Source organism: Polyodon spathula, chromosome 8 (genome assembly GCF_017654505.1).
Source record: "Polyodon spathula isolate WHYD16114869_AA chromosome 8, ASM1765450v1, whole genome shotgun sequence".
In the NCBI taxonomy this organism is placed as follows: Eukaryota; Metazoa; Chordata; class Actinopteri; order Acipenseriformes; family Polyodontidae; genus Polyodon; species Polyodon spathula.
This window is the reverse complement of record NC_054541.1, coordinates 13740274-13767163: the sequence shown is the minus strand read 5'-3', so window position 1 is coordinate 13767163 and position 26890 is coordinate 13740274. Positions and strand designations below refer to the sequence as shown.

Genomic DNA, 26890 nt, shown 5'->3' with positions numbered 1-26890 from the left:
GCATCAAGGGAACTCCAGTGTCAATGTGGAGGAGAGGGCGGTTCTGTAGGTTTTTACCTTCACAGAAGTAAAGGGAAACGCTGAACTAAGCAATGCTGCAGGTTTAGTACTGAAGGTAGGGCCAATGCATTGTAAAACCTTTAGCTACTGCAGCTCGAGGCTGGGCTGTGTTTCAAATGATGTAGTAAATAGGGCTCAGGTGTATACTTGCCCAGCAGTCAGGCCTTAATGAGAGGGAAACCTCATTGTAAAAGGTGAGGGCCAAAATGTAGTGATGTGTAAGCTGTATGGTCTAATTTGCAGGTACCAAGTGCAGAAAGAGTAAATGGGGTATGCAGTGTATGGGCTAAGACTAGGCTCAGCAAATAGTTTTTAATTATCAAAGGGCATTCTGGCTTTCGTATTCTTACGTTCTACCTTTTTTTTGTTGAATTTGTGTTATGACAATATATACTATATACTATTTACATTTCAAATAAGAAATTAAGGTTGATATGTACAAAATCCGGTACATGTTATTTCCGCTTCAGGAATTTGATCAGTTTCAGCCCACAGCAAGAATAACGCTTGAGTTGGTCTGTGCTTCGACAGATGCGCACTCTTGTTGTACTGTGCTTCGACTCTGGCTCCTTTGTTCTCGGCTCAGTTGTATGAGCGACCTACGCCAGAGCAGCTGTAGGGTTGCTGAGCTTGTAATCGGCCTGCCAGTCATTTTACTTCCTGTTTTCAGTTGTCAGGAGGCGGAAGATACGGAGAAAGAAGAAATACGAGTTGCGAGCGAAAAGTGCATTAGAGGAAGAGTGACAGTATCAAGAGACATGGAGGTCAAACTGGCATAAGGTAGCTAATCGGCGTAGGAGTTGCGTGTCCAGCTATCGGGTTAAAATAATTCTACAGCGGAGGGGACCATTGAAATTAACCCGAGGAAATAACGCACAGTCCACTCAGCCAAACTTAAGTTTCAGATCGACTCGATTTGAGGCTCCACACGAGGAAGCCAGAGAGCCATGGAGGCGGTACAAATGAGGAACAACCCGCGCAGGTACAACCATTACAATGTTCAGTGTTAACACATATACCCAGGCAGAGAGGCAGCATTAAACAAACTATAGGCGTGTAGTGGAAGATTATCAATACAAAGTTTTTAAATGGAGTGGTGGTGCTGGCAGTACAGCGACACAAACAGGGAAACTCCTTCGGGGATATCCAAACTGAATCGTTTCAGTGAAAGTGTGTGTTGCTGTATAATTCCCCCTTTTACTATATGATGGGACTGTCCGGTGTTTTAAATATCCATCTATACAAAGTTACAGAAATCCGGTTGATGTTTTGTATATTATACGAACCAACACTTACGCCGTAAGCAAGTTAAATTTAGCACAAACCAGATGCGGAAATTGAGTCACGTAGTGATATTTATTATATTTTATTGGTAGATGGATAAAACGCATGCTGTTCCAGTACTGGCAACTTCTCTTGCAGGCTGTGTGTATGTGTGTATATATATATATATATATATATATATATATATATATATATATATATATATATTATATATTTATATATTTTCAGCAGTTTTTCAGTACCGACACCCAAACACGCGCACGAATGCTCAGCCGAATAGTTCGGCTTGCATTTGTTCACTATCCGTGTGCTGGAGACTGTGTTGACAGACAGGAAACGTGTTGCCGCTTTTTGCTGAAGCTAACAGCACAGGGCAACCGAGTGTAACAGGTCGCCTTGCTGCTTGCCCCTTTCCGAATAATGAGTGTTTTGTTTTCTTCCCGTGAGAATGGCAGTGGTGCTGCTGCACACCGCGGAGCAGTAATCGCTGCAGAATGAACCCAGGAGGAGGGAGGTTAAGTTATCCGTGCAGGCAGCAGCAGATCAGTGACTTTGCCCATAACATTAACTTTGAGTTTTGTTTCCTCAGACATGCATTAAAATGAATGAAGAATAACACGTACTGAAGAAAAAACCCTTCTTCCAAAGTATTTGATGAAATGACTTGACTGTAATCAAAGTAGACTCCCCTTTACTTGAATGTCTGTTATCACTCCCTCTTGCCTTATTGCTCCTTTTAGTATTAGCTGCACTCTAGTGCAGAATTTGCATATATTGAAATAATTGTTGAACTTGGCCCTTTTTTCATGTATTATCCTGCATTGTAGTTTATGGCCACGTTATTTTTACCAGTGGCCCCCGACTAAATCCTTGCTGTATCTAATCTGTGGCAGCTGCTGTGACATCTGGAGGGTGTGAAGGCAGGGAGAGAAGCTCTGGGTTGATCGCTCTCTTATCTGCCTCTCCCTGTGTTGTGTGCTCACATGTCTTGAGTCAGTAACAGGCAGTAGCGTGGCCTGTGTTATCAAGGGCTTGCAGGTCTCCACAGAGCAGGATAAACAAAGAGCTCCCAACAAAATGGTCCGGATCTGCAGGGACACTCATGGCTTTTTAAACATGGGGGTGCTGCACAAACCACTAATTGTGACAATCTTCATTTTCACAGGCAACTAAAGAAGCTGAGTGAGGACAGCTTAACTAAACAACCAGAAGAAGTCTTTGATGTTTTGGAAAAACTGGGAGAAGGGTAAGTTGTGTTTACAGTTCAGGATTTCTAGCCAGACTGAATGACAGCTACTGTACACATGCTCAGTTTTAATCCAGGATTCACTGTTCTCTATTGCTTTCCAATACCATGCTCAAATGGGCTGTATTAGTGCCTGGTGTGTTAAATATATAAATATATATATTACACCACACACACACACACACACACACACACACTACCGGTCAAAAGTTTTAGAACACCCCCATTTTTCCAGTTTTTATTGAAATTTAAGCAGTTCAAGTCCAGTGAATAACCTGAAATGGTACAAAGGTAAACGGTAAACTGCCAGAGGTTAAAAAAAAAAGTTTAGGTTACCAAAAACTGAAAAATAACGTACATTTCAGAGTTATACAAAAAGGCCTTTTTCAGGGAACAAGTAATGGGTTAACAACTTACAGCTGTTCTGCAGCAATGGAAGTAAATTAAGCCTTGAAAGTTGATGCTAACAATTCCTGCAGGTGTCCCAACTTTTGTTGAATACTTACAAACCCTCTGTCTGTATAAAAGCAGTGTTGGAACAGACTGTGTTACAGATACTTCTCCTCTCGTTCTTTTGCGCTCTCACAGGTCGGGAGGGAGATTTATCACCAGAACGCATTGTATTTCTGTCACAGTAACAAACTCATTATTAAACTCATAGTTCAACCCAGGATGGATCAGACTGCTATGTAGACAGGCTCTGTCACTGATTGCTTTCTCTCTCGCTCACTCGGTCTTGCTCTCATTCTCTCACGCTTGCTTGTGCTTTCTCTCCCTCTCCTCCACTCCCTCTCTCCACAGTGTTTGTATTGGTGTTTTTGTTCTCTTATATCAGTGAATCACCCCTGATCTGTATATATCGATAGACTATCTTATCTAATGTGGATTTCCTCTGTGTCTAGGTCCTATGGCTGCGTGTTTAAAGCGAATTATAAAGAAACGGGTGAGATTGTAGCAATCAAGCAGGTTCCCGTGGAGTCAGACCTGCAGGAAATCATTAAGGAAATCTCTATAATGCAGCAGTGTAACAGGTAAGCAGAGGCTCTGAAATCTCTATAATGCAGCAGTGTAACAGGGAAGCAGAGGCTCTGAAATCTCTATATAATGCAGCAGTGTAACAGGTAAGCAGAGGCTCTGAAATCTCTATATAATGCAGCAGTGTAACAGGGAAGCAGAGGCTCTGAAATCTCTATATAATGCAGCAGTGTAACAGGGAAGCAGAGGCTCTGAAATCTCTATATAATGCAGCAGTGTAACAGGGAAGCAGAGGCTCTGAAATCTCTATAATGCAGCAGTGTAACAGGGAAGCAGAGGCTCTGAAATCTCTATATAATGCAGCAGTGTAACAGGGAAGCAGAGGCTCTGAAATCTCTATATAATGCAGCAGTGTAATCTCTATATAATGCAGCAGTGTAACAGGGAAGCAGAGGCTCTGAAATCTCTATAATGCAGCAGTGTAACAGGGAAGCAGAGGCTCTGAAATCTCTATATAATGCAGCAGTGTAACAGGGAAGCAGAGGCTCTGAAATCTCTATATAATGCAGCAGTGTAACAGGGAAGCAGAGGCTCTGAAATCTCTATATAATGCAGCAGTGTAACAGGGAAGCAGAGGCTCTGAAATCTCTATATAATGCAGCAGTGTAACAGGGAAGCAGAGGCTCTGAAATCTCTATATAATGCAGCAGTGTAACAGGGAAGCAGAGGCTCTGAAATCTCTATATAATGCAGCAGTGTAACAGGGAAGCAGATGCTCTGAAATCTCTATAATACAGCAGTGTAACAGGGAAGCAGAGGCTCTGAAATCTCTGTATAATGCAGCAGTGTAACAGGGAAGCAGAGGCTCTGAAATCTCTATATAATGCAGCAGTGTAACAGGGAAGCAGAGGCTCTGAAATCTCTATATAATGCAGCAGTGTAACAGGGAAGCAGAGGCTCTGAAATCCCTATATAATGCAGCAGTGTAACAGGGAAGCAGAGGCTCTGAAATCTCTATATAATGCAGCAGTGTAACAGGGAAGCAGAGGCTCTGAAATCTCTATATAATGCAGCAGTGTAACAGGGAAGCAGAGGCTCTGAAATCTCTATATAATGCAGCAGTGTAACAGGGAAGCAGAGGCTCTGAAATCTCTATATAATGCAGCAGTGTAACAGGGAAGCAGAGGCTCTGAAATCTCTATATAATGCAGCAGTGTAACAGGGAAGCAGAGGCTCTGAAATCTCTATATAATGCAGCAGTGTAACAGGGAAGCAGAAGCTCCACTCTCATTACAGCAGCTGAAGAAGCTGAATAGTGATGCTGCAATCCTAGCAGACAATAATGTGTATGTTTAGTATCCGGTCCCATGGGATAGCGAAAGCTTAAGAGAGGAGTATCATTAGACAGGCTAGTGGCTTGAACCTGTTATTACAGTACAAAGACTTGACTATATATGATTGTACACATTTTGTACAGTCAGATTTTGTATTATCTGACCATTAGACACAATGCTGATGTTTGCATTGCACAGTCCCTTTGCAGATGTGAAAGTCATACAAAGAATATCGACAGATTATTATTATTGTAATTATGATTATGATTGTTAATTTTGTGATGGTGTTCAATATGTGTGAGTGTTGTTGGCGCTGCTGTTTTTAATGTAATCAAGCTGTGACTCTTCTTGTCCACGTTGCAGTCCTCACGTGGTGCGGTACTATGGAAGCTATTTTAAGAACACAGATTTGTGGATAGTTATGGAGTACTGTGGAGCAGGGTCTGTGTCAGACATAATCCGGCTAAGGAATAAAACGGTGAGTTCCTTTGTCGTGCTTGTGGTTCTGCGTTTAACAGCTGATGTAGTCTGGTATTAATTGATTCGCAGTCGATGACACTGTCCTAAGTTTCCTTTTGCAAGCTCATTCTGCACATTTCCTGGTGTTTGTACTTTGCATTTCCCATTGATTTGTCGTGTTTTTAAATTTTCTTTTCTCATACCTCTCTGCTTTACAGTACTTCCCTATGCTTTACCATGCTTTCACTGTGTTGCATTCCACTTTGCGATGATTTCACTCTGATATTCTTTCTCTCAAGTTAACCGAAGAGGAGATCGCCACAATATTACAGTCGACTCTCAAAGGACTGGAATATCTGCACTTCATGAGAAAAATCCACAGAGATATCAAAGCTGGGAATATCCTGCTGAACACAGAAGGACATGCTAAACTGGCAGATTTCGGAGTGGCAGGTCAGCTAACGGTAGGTAGATCAAAGTGATGTCATGACATGCAGGTCTATTCTAACTATCACTTTGTTGTTTCTGCAATGTTTTTCACTTGCAGGCCCGTCCAGCAACGCCTGAAGAAGGCATTCAGTTGTCAATCGATTTCGTTGATTGGCACAAAACCTTCTCTTTTTCATGAGTGAAAACCTTCTTGTAAAGGGTGTGGAGCATCCGTGCTGTGCTGTGTGCTCCAAGTCAGTGACACGCTGTGTTTGTTTCCTAGGATACTATGGCTAAACGCAACACTGTGATTGGCACTCCGTTTTGGATGGCGCCAGAAGTCATTCAGGAGATTGGATACAATTGTGTCGCGGATATCTGGTCTCTGGGAATAACGACCATAGAGATGGCAGAAGGGAAACCTCCATACGCAGATATTCATCCGATGAGGGTAAGGTTTTTCATTAGAAAGGAGGAGGTCCCTTTACGAGTTTTCAGGGTGGCATTAATCAGAATTGATGTTTCTTCAAATGCATTAAAAGGATTTGTGATTCTGTTACAGCTGCTGATCCAAATTTGTGCAAAGTAGCCTGACCGGACCAGTGCTGGTTCTTAGTACTTGTGATCTCTTTCTCTACAGGGGAAGCGGTGACTCCTAATTTTCACCGGCTAGCCCCTCTCTGAGCCAGTGCTTGAGCCACATACAGCGTTCAGACTTGCTCAAAGGAGTTGCTTCAGAGACATGGGGTTTATTGTGTGGGACCCCCACACCCGGCCAGGTTGTTAGCAGGACTGGTTTGTGTCATGAAAAGGGGATGGGGTAGGCAGTATCATGTTATCATTGTGTGTGTGTGTGTGTGTGTGTGTGTGTGTGTTTGCAGTTGTTCATGTTCAATGCTTTGTTTTAACAGGCGATTTTCATGATCCCTACAAACCCTCCTCCTACGTTTAGGAATCCGGAAGCATGGTCTGATAACATGAATGATTTTGTGAAGCAGTGCCTTGTGAAGAACCCAGAAAACAGAGCCACAGCCACACAGCTGCTGCAGGTCAGACTGAGAACACAGTGCAATACAGTACAATACAGTAGAGCTGCTGCAGGTCAGACTGAGAACACAGTGCAATACAGTACAGTACAATAGAGTAGAGCTGCTGCAGGTCAGACTGAGAACACAATACAGTACAGTGCAGTAGAGCTGCTGCAGGTCAGACTGAGAACACAGTGCAATACAGTACAATACAGTAGAGCTGCTGCAGGTCAGACTGAGAACACAGTGCAATACAGTAGAGCTGCTGCAGGTCAGACTGAGAACACAGTGCAATACAGTACAATACAGTAGAGCTGCTGCAGGTCAGACTGAGAACACAGTGCAATACAGTACGGTACAGTAGAGCTGCTGCAGGTCACATTTCTATACAGTGCAGTCTGCGTTTTATATAGCACTCTTCACACCGAGCATTCCAGGGTGCTTTGCATTTTTGTTGTATTTTTGAATTGCGTATTCTCAGTGAACCGACTGAACCAGAGTTTACCTTTGCGAGTAATTCATTAACAGGTTGTATGATGCATTCAAGTCCAAGCGCAAGACAGCATTTCAAGAAGCTTCTGTAGCTTTATGGTTCCAGTTCCACTGATTGCTTTGTGTTTCCTCCTAGCACCCCTTTATAAAGAGTGCCAAACCCATCACGATTCTCCGAGATCTGATCAATGATTCCATAGAGATCAAAATCAAACAGGATGCTCAGGTCCGTGAGCAGGACCAAGACGATGAAGAGAACTCCGTGAGTACTGGAATTCTTCTTGTGTCCAGGAGAGTAGGACGGCCATGTTGGGAGACACTAGCTATGCTCACGTCGTCCTTTATTTTACACCGTTTGCAATAGTTCAGGGCACTGCAGTTTTCAAAAGCTAGTTGTGTCCCGACTCTAACGCAGGCCAGCTACAGCTGCTGCCTCCCAGACAGTGATGCAGTGGTAACCCAGCAAGGGCTGGGACTGAGTGCACTGTATATCAGTATACATTTCCAGGTTGTAAACTGGGTGAATCTCCCCTCGCAGGAGGAAGAGGAAGTGGACTCAGGCACCATGGTGAGAGCGAGCTCGGGGAGCTCGGGGAACTCGGACACGATGCGAGCGGCCGGCACACTGAACGAGGGATCCAACACCATGATCCAGCACGACGGCACCATGGAGTCCCGCATGGGCACCATGGTGATCAACGCTGAGGAGCAGGAGGGGGAGGAGGAGGGGGAGGCAGGCACCATGAAGAGTATGTAGCAGTGCACGCTCGTTTCTTTATTTCTCTTCTTTCTCTTTCATTTTTATATATTGAATCCGTAATCCGAATTAAATAAGAAACAACTTGAAGAGTTTAAACGTTGCCCGGGGTAAACTCTGAACATGTGTGTGTTCCTTAATTCCTTCATTCCATCATTCAATGCACTGCATGTATTGCAAACCTTGAAGATATTGCAGTGTATCCACAAGGTGGCCTCAGAGCCAAACCTAATTAAATGCTGCTGTTTCTCTGGGAGCCGTGACTCCAGCAGAGGGAGTAAGAGGTTGAGATTTCCTAGAGAGAATTTAACACTAGCAAGACCCTGTGCATATCACATCACAGCGCACTGAGGCAACAGGCTATTGGCTTCAGTTTAAGGAGCGTACTTAGCTTGTGTGTTTTTGGTTATTTTTTTTCCCCATTCTCTGACTCCGATGGTAGAATACCTCTAAAAGTTTTAAATGTGATCCTTTTATTCTTCCAGGCAGTTGTGTTAAATCATTTATAATGCAGTGGAAGGTCGCATATCTGCCCTGATCAATTAACACCCTAGCTAAATAAATAAATAAATGTTACAACTAGGCTTCGATAGTAATGGCATTGACAGTGATGGAAACAGAAAGAAAGCGTTTGAGAGAGGCGGGCTGTGTGCGTGTGTCAGTCAGCTGTGTGTAGCAGTGATGTTTCAATACACCAGTAGAGAAAGCTTTTTTTTTTTTTTTTTGTGCTATGTGTTTATATGATGGAGCGTACGCTTGCAGATGTTGGCAGCATGTTGTTGTAGTTTTTAAATGCATTTAAATTAAACAAAGCAAGCTTTGTAAACCCAATGCTTACCGACTGTTTGTTTAAAATAGCCGAAGCAATCTTCAAACCGAGCTGCTTATCGGCTGTTGGCAATACCAAGAAAGAGTGCAAAGTACCGTGACAGAGATATTAAGAAAGCAGAACCAGGGAGGCAGGGACTTCTAGAGTTAAGAAAGAAGCCATCAGTTGCAGGTTATTGTACATTTACTGTTTGTTTTGTATTTTTTATTTTTTTTTTTAAGTTTTGCTTGGAGATTGCTTATAGCAAACCGCATAGCAACACTGTGTATTTGTAGCCTAATTAATCTTGTTTACGTTTGCTTACTTTTAAAGCAGAAAAAAGTGTTTAAAGCAGTTTGTCGTTTTTGTTCACTAACCTGTTTATAATGCTTTTTCTATAGATGGTCACAAATCCGACTTTTTCACATGTCCGCCTAGACCCCAGTCCACAGGGGGTCGGGTATGCGACGCTGTCCTGTATTTATTTTTTAATTGGATGTAAATTCACTAACCTAATAGAACCCATTTATTAGAAACATACAGAAATAAATAGGTCTAGCTCTTGCAAAATAATAAATAGGCATCTGAGAATGTAATTTCAGTTGAATTAAGTGAGTCTCATTTCATACTGGCTTGTGAGAAGTGTTCTACTGAGTGAGTTTTCTAAAATAGGTTATTAATTTAGCCAAGTGCTCCAGACCAATGAAATGACCCTGACATTTAGTTGCTAATTAGCTGCTAATTACAACTTTGATGTGACATTAATAACTGCATTGTCTTCCAGTAGAATTAATAAAAAATGTGCCTGCATGCACGGAGATGGTATGGGAATGATTGCAAGAAATCCTTGTTACAATGTTCTGTGAAGCAGTTCAGTGCTTTCAGGAATGTACTTCATTTAAAGCACATCGCTGCAGCTGTCTGTTTTGTAACATGCAGGCGCAATATGAGAAAAACAGGATGATGTTACAAAACTTCTGCAAACTCTTATCATGGGTCCGGGTGAGTTAATATGCAGAAGGAGCTTTGTGTTTGTGTGTGTGTGCGTGCGTGCGTGTGTGTGTAAGCCTCCCTACAGACAGTTGTCTTCAGGGAAGTCTTCTTAGATTGCACAGCTTTATAATCTTGTGTGCAAAGCATAACCAATTACACCAAAGTTATTTCACTAGGCTTTCTCCATTTGAGTGTCACATGTGTTCGTTAGAAGCAGTGATGCAGTGTTTTACATGCTTGTATTTGTGTTTATTTTTTATTCTTAAAAGACAGCTGCTGACCTTTAAGTGATTATATTATTTTCTAAACAAATCCCTAAAAATACCGGTTCTCCTAAGTGAAGGCACTGGCCAGCAGGTGGTGCTGTGTGCTGTCTTGACGCATGCTCTCAAAGGTAGATGACTTGCTATATATGAAGAGACACACGTTTTTGAAAGTGTGTCCTGATCCTGTTAAGTACACTGAAGCAGCTTTCATGTTTGGTGTTTCCTTGCACGGCTCACCTTGAGGCGGCTGTGTCTCTTGTAATTCATACCACGTCTTCTCCTGTGAGTTTAGAACAAATCCGCGCTGCGTTGCCAGGGTTTATGCTTTCCTCGTGGTCTGGCACAGGGCTGCAGCAGCAACCTTCTGTCTCGCTGTTAACTAACTGTGCTGCAAGGCTTGTATCGTTCTCTGACTGCGCCCGAGTGCTGGAACAGAAGAGACGGGAGCTTAACCTCTGGAGCCCCAGCTGTATCTGGTGCCACTGTCTTACACTCACGGCATCACTGCAGTGCCTGCACCCTGCCTTGTGAAAGACCTAGCTCCCTTTCTGTCCAGCTGTATTTGTGCACGTCGTTTTGTTCTGCTCCGGCCATCAGAAATTCTTCCCCAGAGATCTGGTCGGGCATCTAAACTGCCATGGCAGATCCTGTTTACAGCTCCACCTGTAATCAGATTAGTGTTCCTGTGTTTCTTTGTGCAGGACAGTAAGAGCTGTGAAAGTAATATAACATAATCGCAGTGCGTTGGTAATCTTTATTAAACACTGTGTAGTTTTCCACTAAGCAGATGCTAAACATTAATTACAGATGTTAATGAAGCTTTTCAAATTGGAATATTAATGATTAGTTTCACTGATGCTTTTATAAACCGTCCTTTCTAATGTGTGTTTGTGTATAAAAAATATCACAGTTAAGAAATATGCACGTGTATGCTTTTGTCTGTAATGATTTAATGGTTTTTGCTACTTAAAAAAACAAAAACGGATGCATTTCATTTAGACATCCTCTTTCCTTGCAAGGTGCAAATAGTCAAGACAGTAAAACTGTCTTGAAGTGCTCTGGAATTGAAGGTTTCTGCAGGCTGTTTTGAAGGAAATTGCTATTATATTTCAAAGTAGAAGCCTTTATCTTCGGGAGGTAATGGAAAAGGGTTCCAGCCCGGTGACCACACTGAAGATCAGTTTTTCTGGGCAGCATTATGATGTACAACAAGCCCCTGCAAAAAACTGAGGCAGGATCAGTAATGTGACACGCAGAATAAATGTGTTTGAAAAGTGAGGCAGGATCAGTAATGTGGCACAGGAAGCTGTTTTAGAATGTGGAACTCTTCCATAGGAAGCTGTTTTAGAATGTGGAACTCTTCTGTGCTCTTATTATCCCTCACGTGGGGTGAATATAATGGAGCTCCAGACACACCTTTTAAGCCTTGTTTTCATATGCCTGTCCATGTCTTCTGTAGGCTTGGTTGAACCAGATTCAAACCCAGCTCCCCAGAGCTGGAATGGCAAAAGTGGCTATTGAATTAGCCCGCTGGTCCCCTGTCTCCTGATTATCCAGTTCCAAGCAGTTCTGTGAGTTCTGTAATGTGTTGTTCAGTTTGTCTAGGTGTTCCGGTTTCATCAGTCTGTAAAAGATGCTCTCCTCTTCCCTGGGAGCCTCTTGATCCTTTCGAGATGCATATTATATTGTGACAGGGAAAGGGGCTGCAGTGACACAGGGCCAGTGTGAGTGAGTGACAGGGGCTCGCCCTCCTGATTGCTGAATATACTGGGCCATGTCACAGTGAATGGCATCACTGGCTGCAGGACTGAAATGTTAAGGAGATGTTGAGGCTTCATTGAGAAGCCTGCAGCTCTGTCTTTCTCTGCCATTTGGAGCATTTACTGTTTTCACACTTATTTCTGATTTACTGTTCTCTTTTTTTTCTTTCCAGTTGCATTCAGTTGACTGTGACCTTTCTCTAGTGTCATCCACATGGGCTATTGATTCCTGGCATAGGTCATCAACTTGAACATTTTTTAAAGTGTTTTTTTCCCGTCTCTTTGCCTGGAGCGTTGTTTTTTTTTTGTTTTTTTTTTGTGAGATCTTTGTGCTTTTTGTTAAGAGTACATGAGAATTCAAAGATCTTTTAGTGCATGAAACTGTTGCTGCCTGCCGACGCACCAGACAAGAGACTTCCAGAAGTGGCTGCTTTTTAATAAAACAAGCCTCAATACCGTTCAACAAGAAACGTTTGCAGAAACTAAAGTTGGCAGCTGTGCAGCTGTGCTGTGCTTAAGATATCAACAGATGAATGCCCCCAAATACTAACCTTTCCAAAACCAAGTCAAATTGTCATTCGGTTTTGTAAACCCTGGGGATACAGAATTAACAGTAGCTGGAGTACGGGTATTATAAAAACAAACTTGTGTCTTTATTAAAGGGGTGTTTGCATTGTGCTGTTTGTGTTAGGTTTTAAACAACACGAGTCAATCGGAATTGTTTTTCGTTGCTGCTGCTGCTGCTGTTTTGTTTTCCACAAAGTGTTCCTGTTTCCTTTAACGCAGGGAGAGACGAGACTATGCAGCCTGCCAAGCCCTCCTTCCTGGAGTACTTTGAGCAGAAGGAGAAAGAGATCCAAGCTAACAGCCACAGCAACAACAGCGACCGCAGCAACAGCTCTTCAGATGGCTGGAAAGTACCTCCGGAGGGAGACTTTGAAAATGTAAGTAACTTTTATTATATTGCGTGAAACCTGAACATTGCCCACTGAGGTCCTGGGACAAGACAGCTATAGCACACTCATGAATATTTATACATTGTAAAGCCACATGTATATTTTATATTAAGAGCAGTCTCAACGAGGTCTGTACACACACACAAGGGAAGTGGAAACGGTACCTTTACATCATAAAATATTAGATTCAAAATGAGTACTTTTTCACATAGGAGTTGTGTATACAGAAATTCCAAACTGTTCAAGTTTAAATTATACATTTCATTTATCATTTACAATTGACTTAGAAAGCAGATAATGCAGCACAGTCCCAGTAGAGAATGATTTATTCTTCAAATGTCTGTAGAGTGAAGATAAAAAGCTCCTCTAGTGTGTTTTCCAGACACGCTGGGTTTGAGTTTAGCATGCATCAGTCTTATCTGTGACAGTGTGATGCTGGGAATGGATCAGAGCAGCATGTGCTGGAGGACCCATTCAGGGGGCGTGTTCACGAACTTCAGCAACGCTCTACATTTCTTGAAATAGACCTCATTGTTTCTTAGAAAATGCAGGGGACTCAAATAAATATATAGTAAAATCATTTGATAACAGATGGCTGTGTGATTTTTAGTAGATTGCTTGTAAGTCGCATGTTGCATGCAATGAGAACGTGCAGGACCCAGTGTATTACTCTGAGTCTTGTTGAGTACTGGCAGGCTGGACTGGATCCTGGGATTCGGTTGAAAAGCACTGGTGGACCACCTTCTGCACATTGTAGGGCTGCGTTACGTTCAGCTGCTGCCAGTTTCACACCTTTCATTGTGCTTAGCAAAATGTACGCAGCTGCTGCTTAAGGCATTCAATCAATGCAAGCAACACTCCCTACTGGGTTTCAGAGTAGTTCAGTAATGCCCACGGCTATTGATCGCATTGTTCTAGGAGGAATAAGCTGCCAAATGCGACATTAGGTGAGGTTGTGAGGCATCTAAAAAGGTCTGCTCTGTTCAGTGCTGTTCTATTTCCTATCCTGTGAGAACAGTCTGTGTCGAAGGGCAGGTTGTTCACAAGCTGAGATTCCGATTAATAATGCTGTAACGTACAGAAAGCGCAGGTTGTTTGCAAGTTGGGATTCAGATGTATTTCTGATGTATGACGTTTGATTTTTCCTTTTGATGAATCAGCTAAGTTCTGAATATTTTGCAGAGAAATACGTTTTTTTTTGTTAGAGTGTTGGAGGTTTCCCATGTAGTTTGAATCAGCTGAGGCTTGTTTGCATCTGTCAGTGTGCCCCCAAAGTAACAGTAACTCTGCACACCATTGCCTTTGTATTTGTACTTTCCCATGAACTTCGGTTCCAGCCCCCTGGATGGAGTCTTCGGTTTGAGTGTGGGTTCTGTCTGTACAAGCGCTTCAGTCCGCTCTGTGCTTCTGCCTGCTTTGAAACCCAGAAACACCCTTCATTTAGCAGGGAATGTAGATTTCCACTCTGCAGTGAACGGGAAGTGAAGTAACTTACAAAAAATGATGGTGATTAAGTAGATTCAAGAAAATGCACAGAGTCCTTTTCTTCAATCAGTTGCCAGGTTTATTGAAATATGCAGGGAGTCTGGTCCCAGGTACAGGACAAACAGAATACTCATCATTCCAATGTTTGCATGACATTAAATACCCTTCTGTATAGATGGTCCACCTCCCCTTTCTCTGACACTTAACCAGTTGCAAAGGTAATTTTAATTTATTGTGTGAGTGTGTGTGTGTGTGTAGTCTAGTGTGACAGCCTCTGAACTTAGTGCATTCTTCACACTTCTGGAGACAAAAGGTCCATACATCTGCCTTTTGTTATCTTCTTGCGACCCCCTTTGATCCTAGTGGCATTATCTCTTTCGATCTCTCTGAAATCTTTAGAGCCTGTTCCCTTCTAGTCCACAATATTGTTATCTCATTAGCTTGCAGTCAATGCTGGGCAAGAAGCTTGTAGACGCAATGTCTCTATCAATTGTAAGCAGTACATGCAATTTGAACCAAACAGTCTGCTATCTGCAATATTAGTCTCTTTTCAGAAAAGAACACCAGTATAGCTCTGCCAGTCCACATGCTTAGCAAACTGCTAATCAATTCTCAATCCATGTTTTCCAACAGGAAGGTAGGGATAAAATTATACTAAAAAACCATACCTTGTTAATGGTGCCTCTGAAAGGAATACGTTGTGAAAAAAAATAACAAAATAAAAAGCAGCTGTGTAATCAAACTGCAATAACATTTTCCAGAGAGGGTTTTGAAAAGTAGTGTTCAGGGAAGGCCGTGATTAAAATGAGCTGATTTTAGTTGACGTAACACAAGCACAAATAAAACATGACTTCCACGCTGACTGCCAGGAACGATCGTGTCTAACTTGCATCGCGCTGACAAACCATGAACTGCACACTGCCACATGTCATAATACCACTGCCCTTAAAACTGATTGAAGAAATACCACATAACAGGATCCACGTTGTTATTTTATTTAAAAGAAGTGTTAATCTTTTGTTATGTTATTGGGTCGTTTATCAAAGCTGTTGAACGGGAGCAGGTTTGTTCTGATACATGGTCTCTCCGCTCCCTTCTCGACGTGCCTGTTTCTTAAATGACACTTTTGAAGTGTGGATATATACAGCTTCTCTTTGTGCTTTCAATAAAAAAAAAAAAGTGTGGTGATAAACGCACATTTTCATAAACGTAAAGATGGAAACTTTGACATTGCGTCAGAGTGAGCTTTGAAGAAATCAAAGTTCATTGAAACGGTAGTTGAAGTCAGAACGTGGTATCAAAGCCTGAATATCTAAACGTTTTCATTCATCTCATTCAGGGATTGATATTCACTCAGACCCAGGTGGATCAACACATGAATCTATAGTGATACATTTATATATAGGTGTTGATGTGGCTTATCTATACGCAGGAGCTGGGTTATCATGGATCCATTCATTGAGTAGATCTCTGTGTCCGTATATCATTTATAAAATGCTAGTTTTGATCAGTGCATGTTTCACATTATTGAATAATGGCAAGCCTGTTAGGAATGAGTAAGGATTTGTAATTGGTGTGCTTGTCATGGTCTCTCATCGAGATTCAGAGGAGCAGGGGTAGCGATGGACTGTCATACTTTATTGGCAGTTGATATATTCTGCGTTACCTCGGCCTGTATCTGTCCAGAGATTTGACAACTGCCGTATTCAGACTTTTTAGCTTGTTCGTCAAGGTGAGCTGGTGTGAGGGGAGCATCTCCTTGAATTTGAAATCCAAACCCATGGCTTGTGTTTCCTCACGGGCGGGAGAGAGGGTGCGTCGCGACCTTGCAGGAGACACTGCTGAGCTTGAGTCATCAGAGCACATCTTCACTGTTTCACAAGTGTGCCGTTCGAGTGACTCATATCAGGGTTGCATGATCAGCGATAAACAATCCCGCGTTCAGAAAGCGTAGACCTTAATGAAGAGTAATAATGTGCAATCAGATAAGAATATACTTCTCATGTGCTGAAGGAAGATACATTTTTATTTTGAGTGAGTTCAGAGAGAAGCACTTGGTTTCAGTGATGAGGAGGACACACACACACAGTTTTTGAGGTTCTTGATTTCGAATGAGGGGACAGGGTGCTTTAACATATTGCATTGCAATGTGCTGTGCTGGATTTCAGTGCCAGCTTTATATAGCCCTGCATTAGAAGTCAGGCAAGTGCCTGGGTATCAATACAGTTTTACAGGGCTGGAGTACCTAGGTATCAGTGCAGTTTTACAGGGCTGGAGTACCTGGGTATCAGTGCAATTTTACAGGGCTATAGTACTGGGTATCAGTGCAGTTTTATAGGGCTGGAGTACCTGGGTATCAGTGCAGTTTTACAGGGCTATAGTACCTGGGTATCAGTGCAATTTTACAGAGCTGGAGTACCTGGGTATCAATCCAGTTTTACAGGGCTGGAGTACCTGGGTATCAGTGCAGTTTTACAGGGCTATAGTACCTGGGTATCAGTGCAATTTTACAGGGCTGGAGTACCTGGGTATCAGTGCAGTTTTACAGGGCTGGAGTACCTGGGTATCAGTGCAGTTTTACAGGGCTGTAGTACCTGAGTATCAGTGCAGTTTTACAGGGCTGGAGTACCTGGGTATCAGTGCAATTTTACAGAGCTGGAGTACCTGGGTATCAATCCAGTTTTACAGGGCTGGAGTACCTGGGTATCAGTGCAGTTTTACTAGGCTGAGGTACCTGGGTATCAGTCCAGTTTTATAGACCGTGTTGGATTGTTGCTGGGGGACGGATCGGGACTGCACACTAATTTGAATGATGTGAACAGTGCTTGTCGTTGAAGGCTCAGTGATTGTAATGAACTGCTTTTTGTGTGTAAGGACCACAGTGTTGCTGGAGGCGCTCCCCTGTTGAAAAGCCTGTTATTCTGCTGCTTGTGATTATTATAAGGCATCTGTCACTGCATGCCTGGAAACCTTCACTGTGGCAATGGGATCATTTGTCTCGCTCACCACAGAAGCAGCAGCAGCCCTGGATTAATAAAAGAAAAACTGCCAACAGGGAATCGCTGGTGTACGAGAACAGCTTTACTTGTATGTAAATTCACAATGATAACTTTCATTTCAGCACTCGTGCATTATTCATATAGAGTGAGTGTGTATTATTTTATGTGTATATTATTTTACATAATTAGTTCATGAAGTTACATTGAATATCAATTTAAGAACATAACAATAAATATGGAAACCAATTGTAAATCTAAAAAAAACAGTACAGGCAAATGAGGCTGGTGTCTTCAGGGATGGGAATAAGACTCCCACTAAACAGCAGTTTGATCCATTCCTGGTTTTACTATGAGCTTACTAAGATACACCTGAGCTTGTTACCCATACACTGGGTCCAATCAAGCTTGTCTTATGCAATCGGAGTCTTATTGTCCTGTCGTGTTTGAGCCATGCGTCAGCAGGCCAAACCCTTAATGGGATCCCTGGCAGTGAATGTGTTGTGCTTGCAGATGAGAAGCTGGACGGTGGAGGACCTGCAGACCAGGCTGACCTCCCTCGACCCGATGATGGAGCAGGAAATCGAGGAGATCCGGCAGAGGTACCAGGCGAAAAGGCAGCCCATCCTCGACGCCATCGACGCCAAGAAACGCAGGCAGAAGAACTTCTGAGCACTCGTTCGGAGGACAGCCTTCATATATACACATATATTTAGAAATATAAAAAGGGGGGAGCGACTTGTTCACACCTTTCTAGGAGAACAGTAGGATTCAGTTGTAAGAGATGATTCTGTAGCACAAAGAATAGGACCAGTTCTTAACCTTTGTGTTTTGCTTTTAAAGGGGGAGAGGGGGAGGGGGGGAGCAATATGGATCGTTCTTGATAGCGGGTTGTAAACAATATGCAAAAAAGTGACTGAACTTAATGGTTGCCTTTTCGTTTAGTTTTTCGGGGCATTCTACAGACATGTCTTTTTGTTTTAGTTATTTTCTGTAAACATTTTTAAACTGCTGTTTCTTACTTCCAGGAATAATCCTCATACGTGTGTCTTTGTTCATGTGTGTTTCATCGATGCAGCTGCTAGTATAGCATGGTAATCCGTGATCGCGTGTACGCACACCACTGGGGAAACACATGCATTAGTGGAGCTTTTAAACTTCTTGTTTTAACACCCACAGTGGGTCGTGTGCACCAAGCTTTTTCGCTCACAACAGAGCTGTGTATATTTTTGATAGGGGGTACATTTAGTGCACTGGGGTTTGTGCGTGTGTTCAAACTGAGCCTGCCAACTTCGCATCTCCAGTTATTGGTGTTATTTTTAAAGTGTTGCAATAGCACCATGCAAGTTTGGGGATAGCAAGACGCAATGTAAGAAGCACACGCTGGTAGATATTCTTCAGTCTGTGGCTTGGTTAGCACTGAAGCCGTTTCATTTACTTTTCTGCGGTCCTGTCCAGCTTCAAAGGGGTTAAGCGCACTTTCTGTTCGGCAGTTTATAAATACATTCTTTATAAGATAATGCTGATCCGCTGGGAGGCTGCTGCAGAGAGATGGATCTCATTTGTGGATTCCCAGGTTTCTGAAATGCTTTTGCCTATGAGGGTTTTTTAAATGGACAGGGCAGTAATTGAATAAGCAACAAAGACTAATGTAGGTCTGGACTGCCGTGCTTGGTTGACTGTTAAAACTATCCAAGAGGTTGTTGGGATCACACAGAACAGTAGATCTGGAAACAAAGGAGCACTTCTTATTTATTTATTATTATTAAAAAGTATCAGAACCTTTTCATACAAGAGCCCAAAGGAGTCATACCTTCAGCTGCTCTTTATATCCTTTATATTCATTAGGACGGGCTGCTGTATTTGTGTGTGTGTTGGTTTTTCACCATGCACAGGCTCGTTTTCGTGAGCTGTATGTTATTAGGTATTATAGGTTTGTATTTACAGATTACACCTTGAGTCTGTCTTTCTCCACTGTCGGCTCCAGCCTGAATTCTGGACTATGCAACATGTGTCAAACTGCCTTACACAACCCTGATTAGGTGTTTTTTGGTGCAGAATTTTCCATTTCGGTTGCCTTGACTTATATAAATTGTAACCTTTTTATATATTAGGATTCCTCTCTTGTTTTCCTCCAAAGGGGTCTTCACTGTGGACTGTGTGCAGCCTTTATTCAGAGACATAGCATGAAGCCCCAAGCTTAAAGCAGCCCCCCAGTTATCTATGGGCTGTGTGTCTCAGAATGTGAAAAAGGGAATAAACCCGGAAACAAAGGCAGACTGGAGCGGCTCTCCTTCGTTAGGAGCGTCTGTCCTTCGTTAGGAGGGATGCTGACAGTTCAAGGAGGGGGCTTCTCTTCAGAGCAGCTACACCTGGCTGTGATTCAGCTCAGGGTACCACTTCAGGGTTTTTCATTTTCTATCAAGTTCTAAAGTAGAAACATTTCTTTTCTAAAGTGTCTTTTTTTACATGGTACCTGATGTGGCTCTGCATGCGATTCTGTTCACTGCTCTGTGATTTACTGAAACGTGAAGCTAAGAAACTTTGTTTCATACTTGCAGAATTGTTGAGCTCCTTGAGGTTTGGATTCCTAGCACTGTCAGTCTGCCGTTTGGTCTTGCTAGGAACCCCTAACCTTCTCAAAGTGAAGTGTTCTTAATTCGCTCTGATCATTACATTTGTTGACTTACAAAACAAACGTAACCCCCTTGCAGTGTTACTGGTATACATTGAGGTGTGCAATAAGTGCTAGCTGTGAATATTCTGCTGTGTATAAAACACAGTGTCATTAGATTGTATATGCGTGAGGTTGCAATAGTCTGCAGCCTTTTCAGAGGGACGATTAATAACAGCAGTTCTGTCTGAAATATTATACAGTCTAATTTGTTATTTCCCCCAGATCTTTGAAGTAACATTGAATTCAACGTTTATACTTGAGTGTATTTTGTAAAAGCTTCGAAACCAGGGTCCAGTTAGAATCGCTACTGAAATACGTAAGTTTTTGTTATTCGCTAGATTGTTAATGTTATTTATGGATAAACCTTGTTAATAATAATTACAGGTATACGTAAAAGAAGCAGTGGAGTCATGCAGGGCTGGTTAGAAAATCGATGCTGTGTCTTTTTTCAAGGTTAAGGAAAATCTCAAAGCGGTACATGATGTTTGATGTGTCCTTGCTGCCGTCTTAAATTACCGGCGGATCGTTTCATTATTCCTTTATTAGCTGAAGCGGCTGGGTGCATGAATTTTTAATGGAAACGCATCCGATAGCAAACCTCTCCCTGGAGATACTGCCTGTTTAAGTCGTTCTCAAGAGTCTCGCTTTGTTGCAGCAGTAGAGCCCTTCTGCACGTGACCAGGCTTTTGATTGTGTGGCTCTGGTGGTAATAAATATTTCCTGCCCTGTGTGTTCCCTTCCACTGCAGCTGGCCAGGGCTATCTTTGGTATTGGCGGTGAAAGGCAGGAGCAGTGTTTGTGTTTATCGCTGTTAATCAAGTGGACTGTGTGACCCCTTTAATACAGATTATTGCAGTGTGGGGGTGACTCCGAGTAAGTGTCTCTTCCACACAGTTACCCCTTCATTCCCTGTATCGAACCTTCAGGGGGAAATGCCAGCAGCACAAAAGCATTGAAGGTGTTCAGAAAATAATGCAGTACTGCTAGTAGATTGTTCTGCTCAAATTTAATTTTTTATACAGGTTGTTTTAATTGTAACCACTGTATTTGTCATTGAAATGTATATACTTACAGGACTGTGTTTAAAATGGTGTGTATTTTCTTCTCAAATTATCAATTTAGCATTCTTGCTTGTGGATTGTGTGTTTTTTTTTTAAGAATGTATTTTCCTACGGTTCTGAATAATAAAATAATAATAATAAAAAAAACACCTGGTGTCGTACTCAAGTGTTTGTATAACCCTTTTATACCACTGGTGTGTGTCTCTCTCTCCCCCTCTGTCTTCTCTCTTTCTCTGTCTCCCTCTCTCCTGTGTCTGCCTCTCTCCCTCTTCTCTGTCTCCTCTCATACATATTGCACAGCACACGGTGACTTTCTCAAGTTAGCAGGGCCCAAGCCAGTGCCATGTATGCACTCGTATGAGTCTGTATTGAGAAACCTTGTCAGGATGAGCACCTGATCAATTATTAGAAATGCAGCCTGTAAGAAACTTGTGACGTGTTTGTCTCCATTTCACCAAAGTAGGACTCGCCATGTACGTGCGACGATGGCTTCCATTACTAAATAAACTGCATTGGGAAGGGCTTTTCATCATGCTCCTTCTCAAATCCAGCTTGGTCTCCCATTGCTCCCTTTACTGTGCAAGCAAACCCATTAGCTAACCTTGTGGGAGTGCTGTCAACACTGTATGAAGAGAGACGGGGACAGCTGTATATATGAACTTCTGATCGCTGCTCTGTAGCTCTCCCCTGAGCCGTCTCAATGCAACCACAGGATCAATTCTGCAAAGCATCATTATCACCCTATATGGAAAACTATAGCCAATTTTACAAAATAATAAAGGGCGCCAGTCCTTGTAGAAACAGTGCTTCAATGCAAGCATGCTTTTATTTCTTCATAGTCCTTCATTTTCTTTGTGTTGTGAGCCTCATCATGCAAAGTCACCAGTACTCCCTGCTAGGCTCTGTTCTTGGCTCACACAGTGGCACCTCCTCTAGCACTATCTCCTGGATGCAATGCCAGCACCTATAAAGAGAAGTGAAGTGTGAATTCAGCCCTCCAAACCCTCCTGGATAGGAGCCGGCTCCTTCACTCTGCTGATTTGAATTACAGACCAGTAAACTCTGCATCTGCAGACATGATTCCTGTGGGACGTGTCCTGTCAGCAGCTGCCTCCACCCCTTGCTTATTATTATTATTATTATTATTATTATTATTATTATTACTATTTATTTCTTAGCAGATGCCCTTACTCAGGGCAACTTACAGTTGTGTACAAAAAAAAAATACATATCAAGAATGACAGTGCAATTAAGAGCAAGATACAAAATCCAATGACTTCATTAATAATAACATTTTTAATTAGATTTTCATAGATCAGAAAAAAGGAAACAACAGACAAATGAAGCAACAAATACATCACCAACCCGCCGGCTGCTATTGTGCATATTCTGCACACATTAAATGCAGTCATCTTGGATAATTGGAAGACTTAAAACATTTTACAAGGCATTCATAAACCCCACCTAAAGAATGTGGCTGGAATGGAGTATAATGTGGACAAGTCACTGTGTTTAACTGATGCAGGTGTGTCTGTTCAGTGCTGTACCGATTCACTGTGTTTAACTAATGCAGGTGTGTCTGTTCAGTGCTGTACCGATTCACTGTGTTTAACTGATGCAGGTGTGTCTGTTCAGTGCTGTACCGATTCACTGTGTTTAACTGATGCAGGTGTGTCTGTTCAGTGCTGTACCGATTCACTGTGTTTAACTGATGCAGGTGTGTCTGTTCAGTGCTGTACAGATTCACTGTGTTTAACTGATGCAGGTGTGTCTGTTCAGTGCTGTACCGATTCACTGTGTTTAACTGATGCAGGTGTGTCTGTTCAGTGCTGTACAGATTCACTGTGTTTAACTAATGCAGGTGTGTCTGTTCAGTGCTGTACCGATTCACTGTGTTTAACTGATGCAGGTGTGTCTGTTCAGTGCTGTACCGATTCACTGTGTTTAACTGATGCAGGTGTGTCTGTTCAGTGCTGTACAGATTCACTGTGTTTAACTGATGCAGGTGTGTCTGTTCAGTGCTGTACCGATTCACTGTGTTTAACTGATGCAGGTGTGTCTGTTCAGTGCTGTACCGATTCACTGTGTTTAACTGATGCAGGTGTGTCTGTTCAGTGCTGTACAGATTCACTGTGTTTAACTGTTGCAGGTGTGTCTGTTCAGTGCTGTACAGATTCACTGTGTTTAACTGATGCAGGTGTGTCTGTTCAGTGCTGTACAGATTCACTGTGTTTAACTGATGCAGGTGTGTCTGTTCAGTGCTGTACAGATTCACTGTGTTTAACTGATGCAGGTGTGTCTGTTCAGTGCTGTACAGATTCACTGTGTTTAACTGATGCAGGTGTGTCTGTTCAGTGCTGTACAGATTCACTGTGTTTAACTGATGCAGGTGTGTCTGTTCAGTGCTGTACCGATTCACTGTGTTTAACTGATGCAGGTGTGTCTGTTCAGTGCTGTACCGATTCACTGTGTTTAACTGATGCAGGTGTGTCTGTTCAGTGCTGTACCGATTCACTGTGTTTAACTGATGCAGGTGTGTCTGTTCAGTGCTGTACAGATTCACTGTGTTTAACTGATGCAGGTGTGTCTGTTCAGTGCTGTACAGATTCACTGTGTTTAACTGATGCAGGTGTGTCTGTTCAGTGCTGTACAGATTCACTGTGTTTAACTGATGCAGGTGTGTCTGTTCAGTGCTGTACAGATTCACTGTGTTTAACTGATGCAGGTGTGTCTGTTCAGTGCTGTACCGATTCACTGTGTTTAACTGATGCAGGTGTGTCTGTTCAGTGCTGTACAGATTCACTGTGTTTAACTGATGCAGGTGTGTCTGTTCAGTGCTGTACAGATTCACTGTGTTTAACTGATGCAGGTGTGTCTGTTCAGTGCTGTACAGATTCACTGTGTTTAACTGATGCAGGTGTGTCTGTTCAGTGCTGTACAGATTCACTGTGTTTAACTGATGCAGGTGTGTCTGTTCAGTGCTGTACAGATTCACTGTGTTTAACTGATGCAGGTGTGTCTGTTCAGTGCTGTACAGATTCACTGTGTTTAACTGATGCAGGTGTGTCTGTTCAGTGCTGTACCGATTCACTGTGTTTAACTGATGCAGGTGTGTCTGTTCAGTGCTGTACAGATTCACTGTGTTTAACTGATGCAGGTGTGTCTGTTCAGTGCTGTACAGATTCACTGTGTTTAACTGATGCAGGTGTGTCTGTTCAGTGCTGTACAGATTCACTGTGTTTAACTGATGCAGGTGTGTCTGTTCAGTGCTGTACAGATTCACTGTGTTTAACTGATGCAGGTGTGTCTGTTCAGTGCTGTACCGATTCACTGTGTTTAACTGATGCAGGTGTGTCTGTTCAGTGCTGTACCGATTCACTGTGTTTAACTGTTGCAGGTGTGTCTGTTCAGTGCTGTACAGATTCATTGTGTTTAACTGATGCAGGTGTGTCTGTTCAGTGCTGTACAGATTCACTGTGTTTAACTGATGCAGGTGTGTCTGTTCAGTGCTGTACAGATTCACTGTGTTTAACTGATGCAGGTGTGTCTGTTCAGTGCTGTACAGATTCACTGTGTTTAACTGATGCAGGTGTGTCTGTTCAGTGCTGTACAGATTCACTGTATTTAACTGATGCAGGTGTGTCTGTTCTGTGCTGTACAGATTCACTGTGTTTAACTGATGCAGGTGTGTCTGTTTAGTCCTGCAGAGGCTTGAGCTTTCAATGGGTTGCTGTCCAAGTGTCTGTATAGTGTTATTATTTTGTTAAAAATCATTTGTTTTGCTTTATTTTTGTTAAATAAAAGTGCTAGTAGTATCACTTTTTCAACGACTTTCTGATTTCCTGCCTTTTTTTTGTGATCGCTGGCACCTAACCATTACAGGCTGTATTCACAATGGGAATCCACTGGACTGCAAAGCATTTACTGGTACGCTAATTCTTCATGAATAGCACTCTAGAAATATATTTGCGTCTAGGTACAGGCCTACTGCATTATATAAGGAATACATTCTATGAAGCAGCAATAATATTTTTTATAAATAATTTATAAAAACGGAGCTCTGTTTCAATGAGATGTAGTTCAATGAACCCTCAGAGTTGAAGGGTTGTTTATTTCAAAGATTTTCTCGAAAGGCTCTTTTTGAAAAGTTCCCTATCAGGTTCTTCTTCCTCCTCCCCTGGCATGGCTGATAGAAACGCTGCATTCATATCACTGAAGAGTTCAGCAGGTAAAGCTGGAGGGCGCTCTGTACTGCCATCGGGTGAAAACATGCCCTCCGCACAGAAACAAAAGCACAGCAAAGAGCTGCATCCTCTGCTTCTCAACCACGGCACGGCAACTTCTGTTCCTGTTTTATAATGTAACATAATGTGTAACATCAGGACAGGAATACCAGAGTGCAGCACTATTGTAGCACAGTTAAAAAAGAACCAGTTATTGAAAGAAATAGTGAAAGACTGTTACTGTAGATTTGATTTACACTTCAACACGACTCTTCACTGAGAAGCAGGCGGGGGGGTCCTTCCACTCTCCCCTTTCTTTAAAATCCTTTCAAATAACGCAGCGCTCACACTGTTTCTTGAAACAAAAACAACATTCAAAGATAATCAAAGCTCTAGAGCAGCAGCTTTGCCAGCAGTGGCGACGCGGTCGGACTGCGGATTACACAAGTATGTGCCAGTAGCGATAGCGTGTGTGTAAAAGCCCTTAAAATATTTCAATCAAAATGGAAAATCTGTCCTTCTCAGCAGAACCAAGTGTTAAGCAGCACAAGAGCAGTTAGGAATCAGTGATTTGTAACATTAGTCAACTTCACTATACTGTAGATACCATACTAAGTGCTTTTCTAAAACTGTCAAAAGCACGCTGCCAAGCAGTGAGCGAGTGGAGTCGAGTTAAAGAGGAATAAAGGCAATTCTTTTTTCTAAGAAAAGGTGAATTCTTGGTGTACTTTACATCAGTGAAGCAGGATCAAAGAGTCGCGGCCCTTTGTTGCAGAGGGAGGTGCATTTTGCGGAACACACTGCACACTGATGATGTCAGAAGTAAGTTCTGCACAGCAGAGCACAGTTACAGGCTGAATCCTTTGCTGCAGTGAACAATGAAAGGAAGCAGCAGAGGAAGCATTTACTGAACATACTGTAGGGCTGCATGTCCCAGCTATATAAGAGTCGCACTTCGTTTTCACCAGAGGATTCTGAGCTGATGCACCGAGAGGTCTGGGCAATGCAATTTTAAACTCTGGGAGGAGCAGTGAATGGAGCCGCTGCTGCTGCTGCCGCTAGGGGAGAGTGGAGGCAGCCTCTTTCCTGCTCCTCCCCCAGTCGTCCCCCTCCTCCTCCTCCTCCAGTCCCTGGCTCTCCATCTCCATCTCCTCCACCTCGCCCTCCCCCGGCTCCAGTGACTTCCTGTGCCCGTTCCTCACGGAGGCCTCCAGGGCCTTCTGCTTGCGGTAGAAGTGGGAGAACTTGTTGAAGATGATGGTGATGGGCAGCGCCACCACCAGGATGCCCCCCAGGATACAGCCCGAGGCAGCCAGCTTGCCAGCAACGGTAACCGGCACCACGTCTCCGTAGCCTACCGTGGTCATGCTTACCGTGCCCCACCACCAGCACGCCGGGATGGTGTCCAGACCCACCTCCTCTTCATACTCCGCAGTGTATGCCATGCCGGAGAACACTGACACGCCCACTGCCAGGTACAGCAGCAAGCTCCCCACCTCTCGGTAACTGTGCTGTAACAAAACAACAGCAGCATCATCATCACACTCTCACACACACACACACACACACACACACACACACACACACACACACACACACAC

At 42.8% G+C, this 26890-nt stretch overlaps 2 protein-coding genes across 2 annotated transcripts in view; one reads left to right on the top strand and one right to left on the bottom strand.

Annotated features, from left to right (window-relative positions):
* The first annotated feature begins 668 nt into the window (after nt 1-668).
* Nucleotides 669-21175, top strand: LOC121319472 (serine/threonine-protein kinase 4-like). Its single transcript, XM_041256924.1, has 11 exons — nt 669-1042; nt 2510-2590; nt 3493-3621; nt 5263-5377; nt 5658-5822; nt 6071-6238; nt 6699-6836; nt 7444-7569; nt 7846-8056; nt 12678-12835; nt 17842-21175. The coding sequence occupies exons 1-11, from the start codon at nt 1008-1010 to the stop codon at nt 17998-18000; spliced, it is 1485 nt and encodes a 494-aa protein (XP_041112858.1). The 5' UTR covers nt 669-1007; the 3' UTR covers nt 18001-21175.
* Nucleotides 21176-26347: 5172 nt separating this feature from the next.
* LOC121320212 (potassium voltage-gated channel subfamily S member 2-like) overlaps nt 26348-26890 on the bottom strand; it is a 3202-nt gene continuing 2659 nt past the window's right edge. Inside the window, exon 2 of the mRNA XM_041258465.1 lies at nt 26348-26800. Coding sequence (XP_041114399.1) covers nt 26348-26800 — 453 coding nt within the window. The remainder of the gene's footprint in view (nt 26801-26890) is intronic.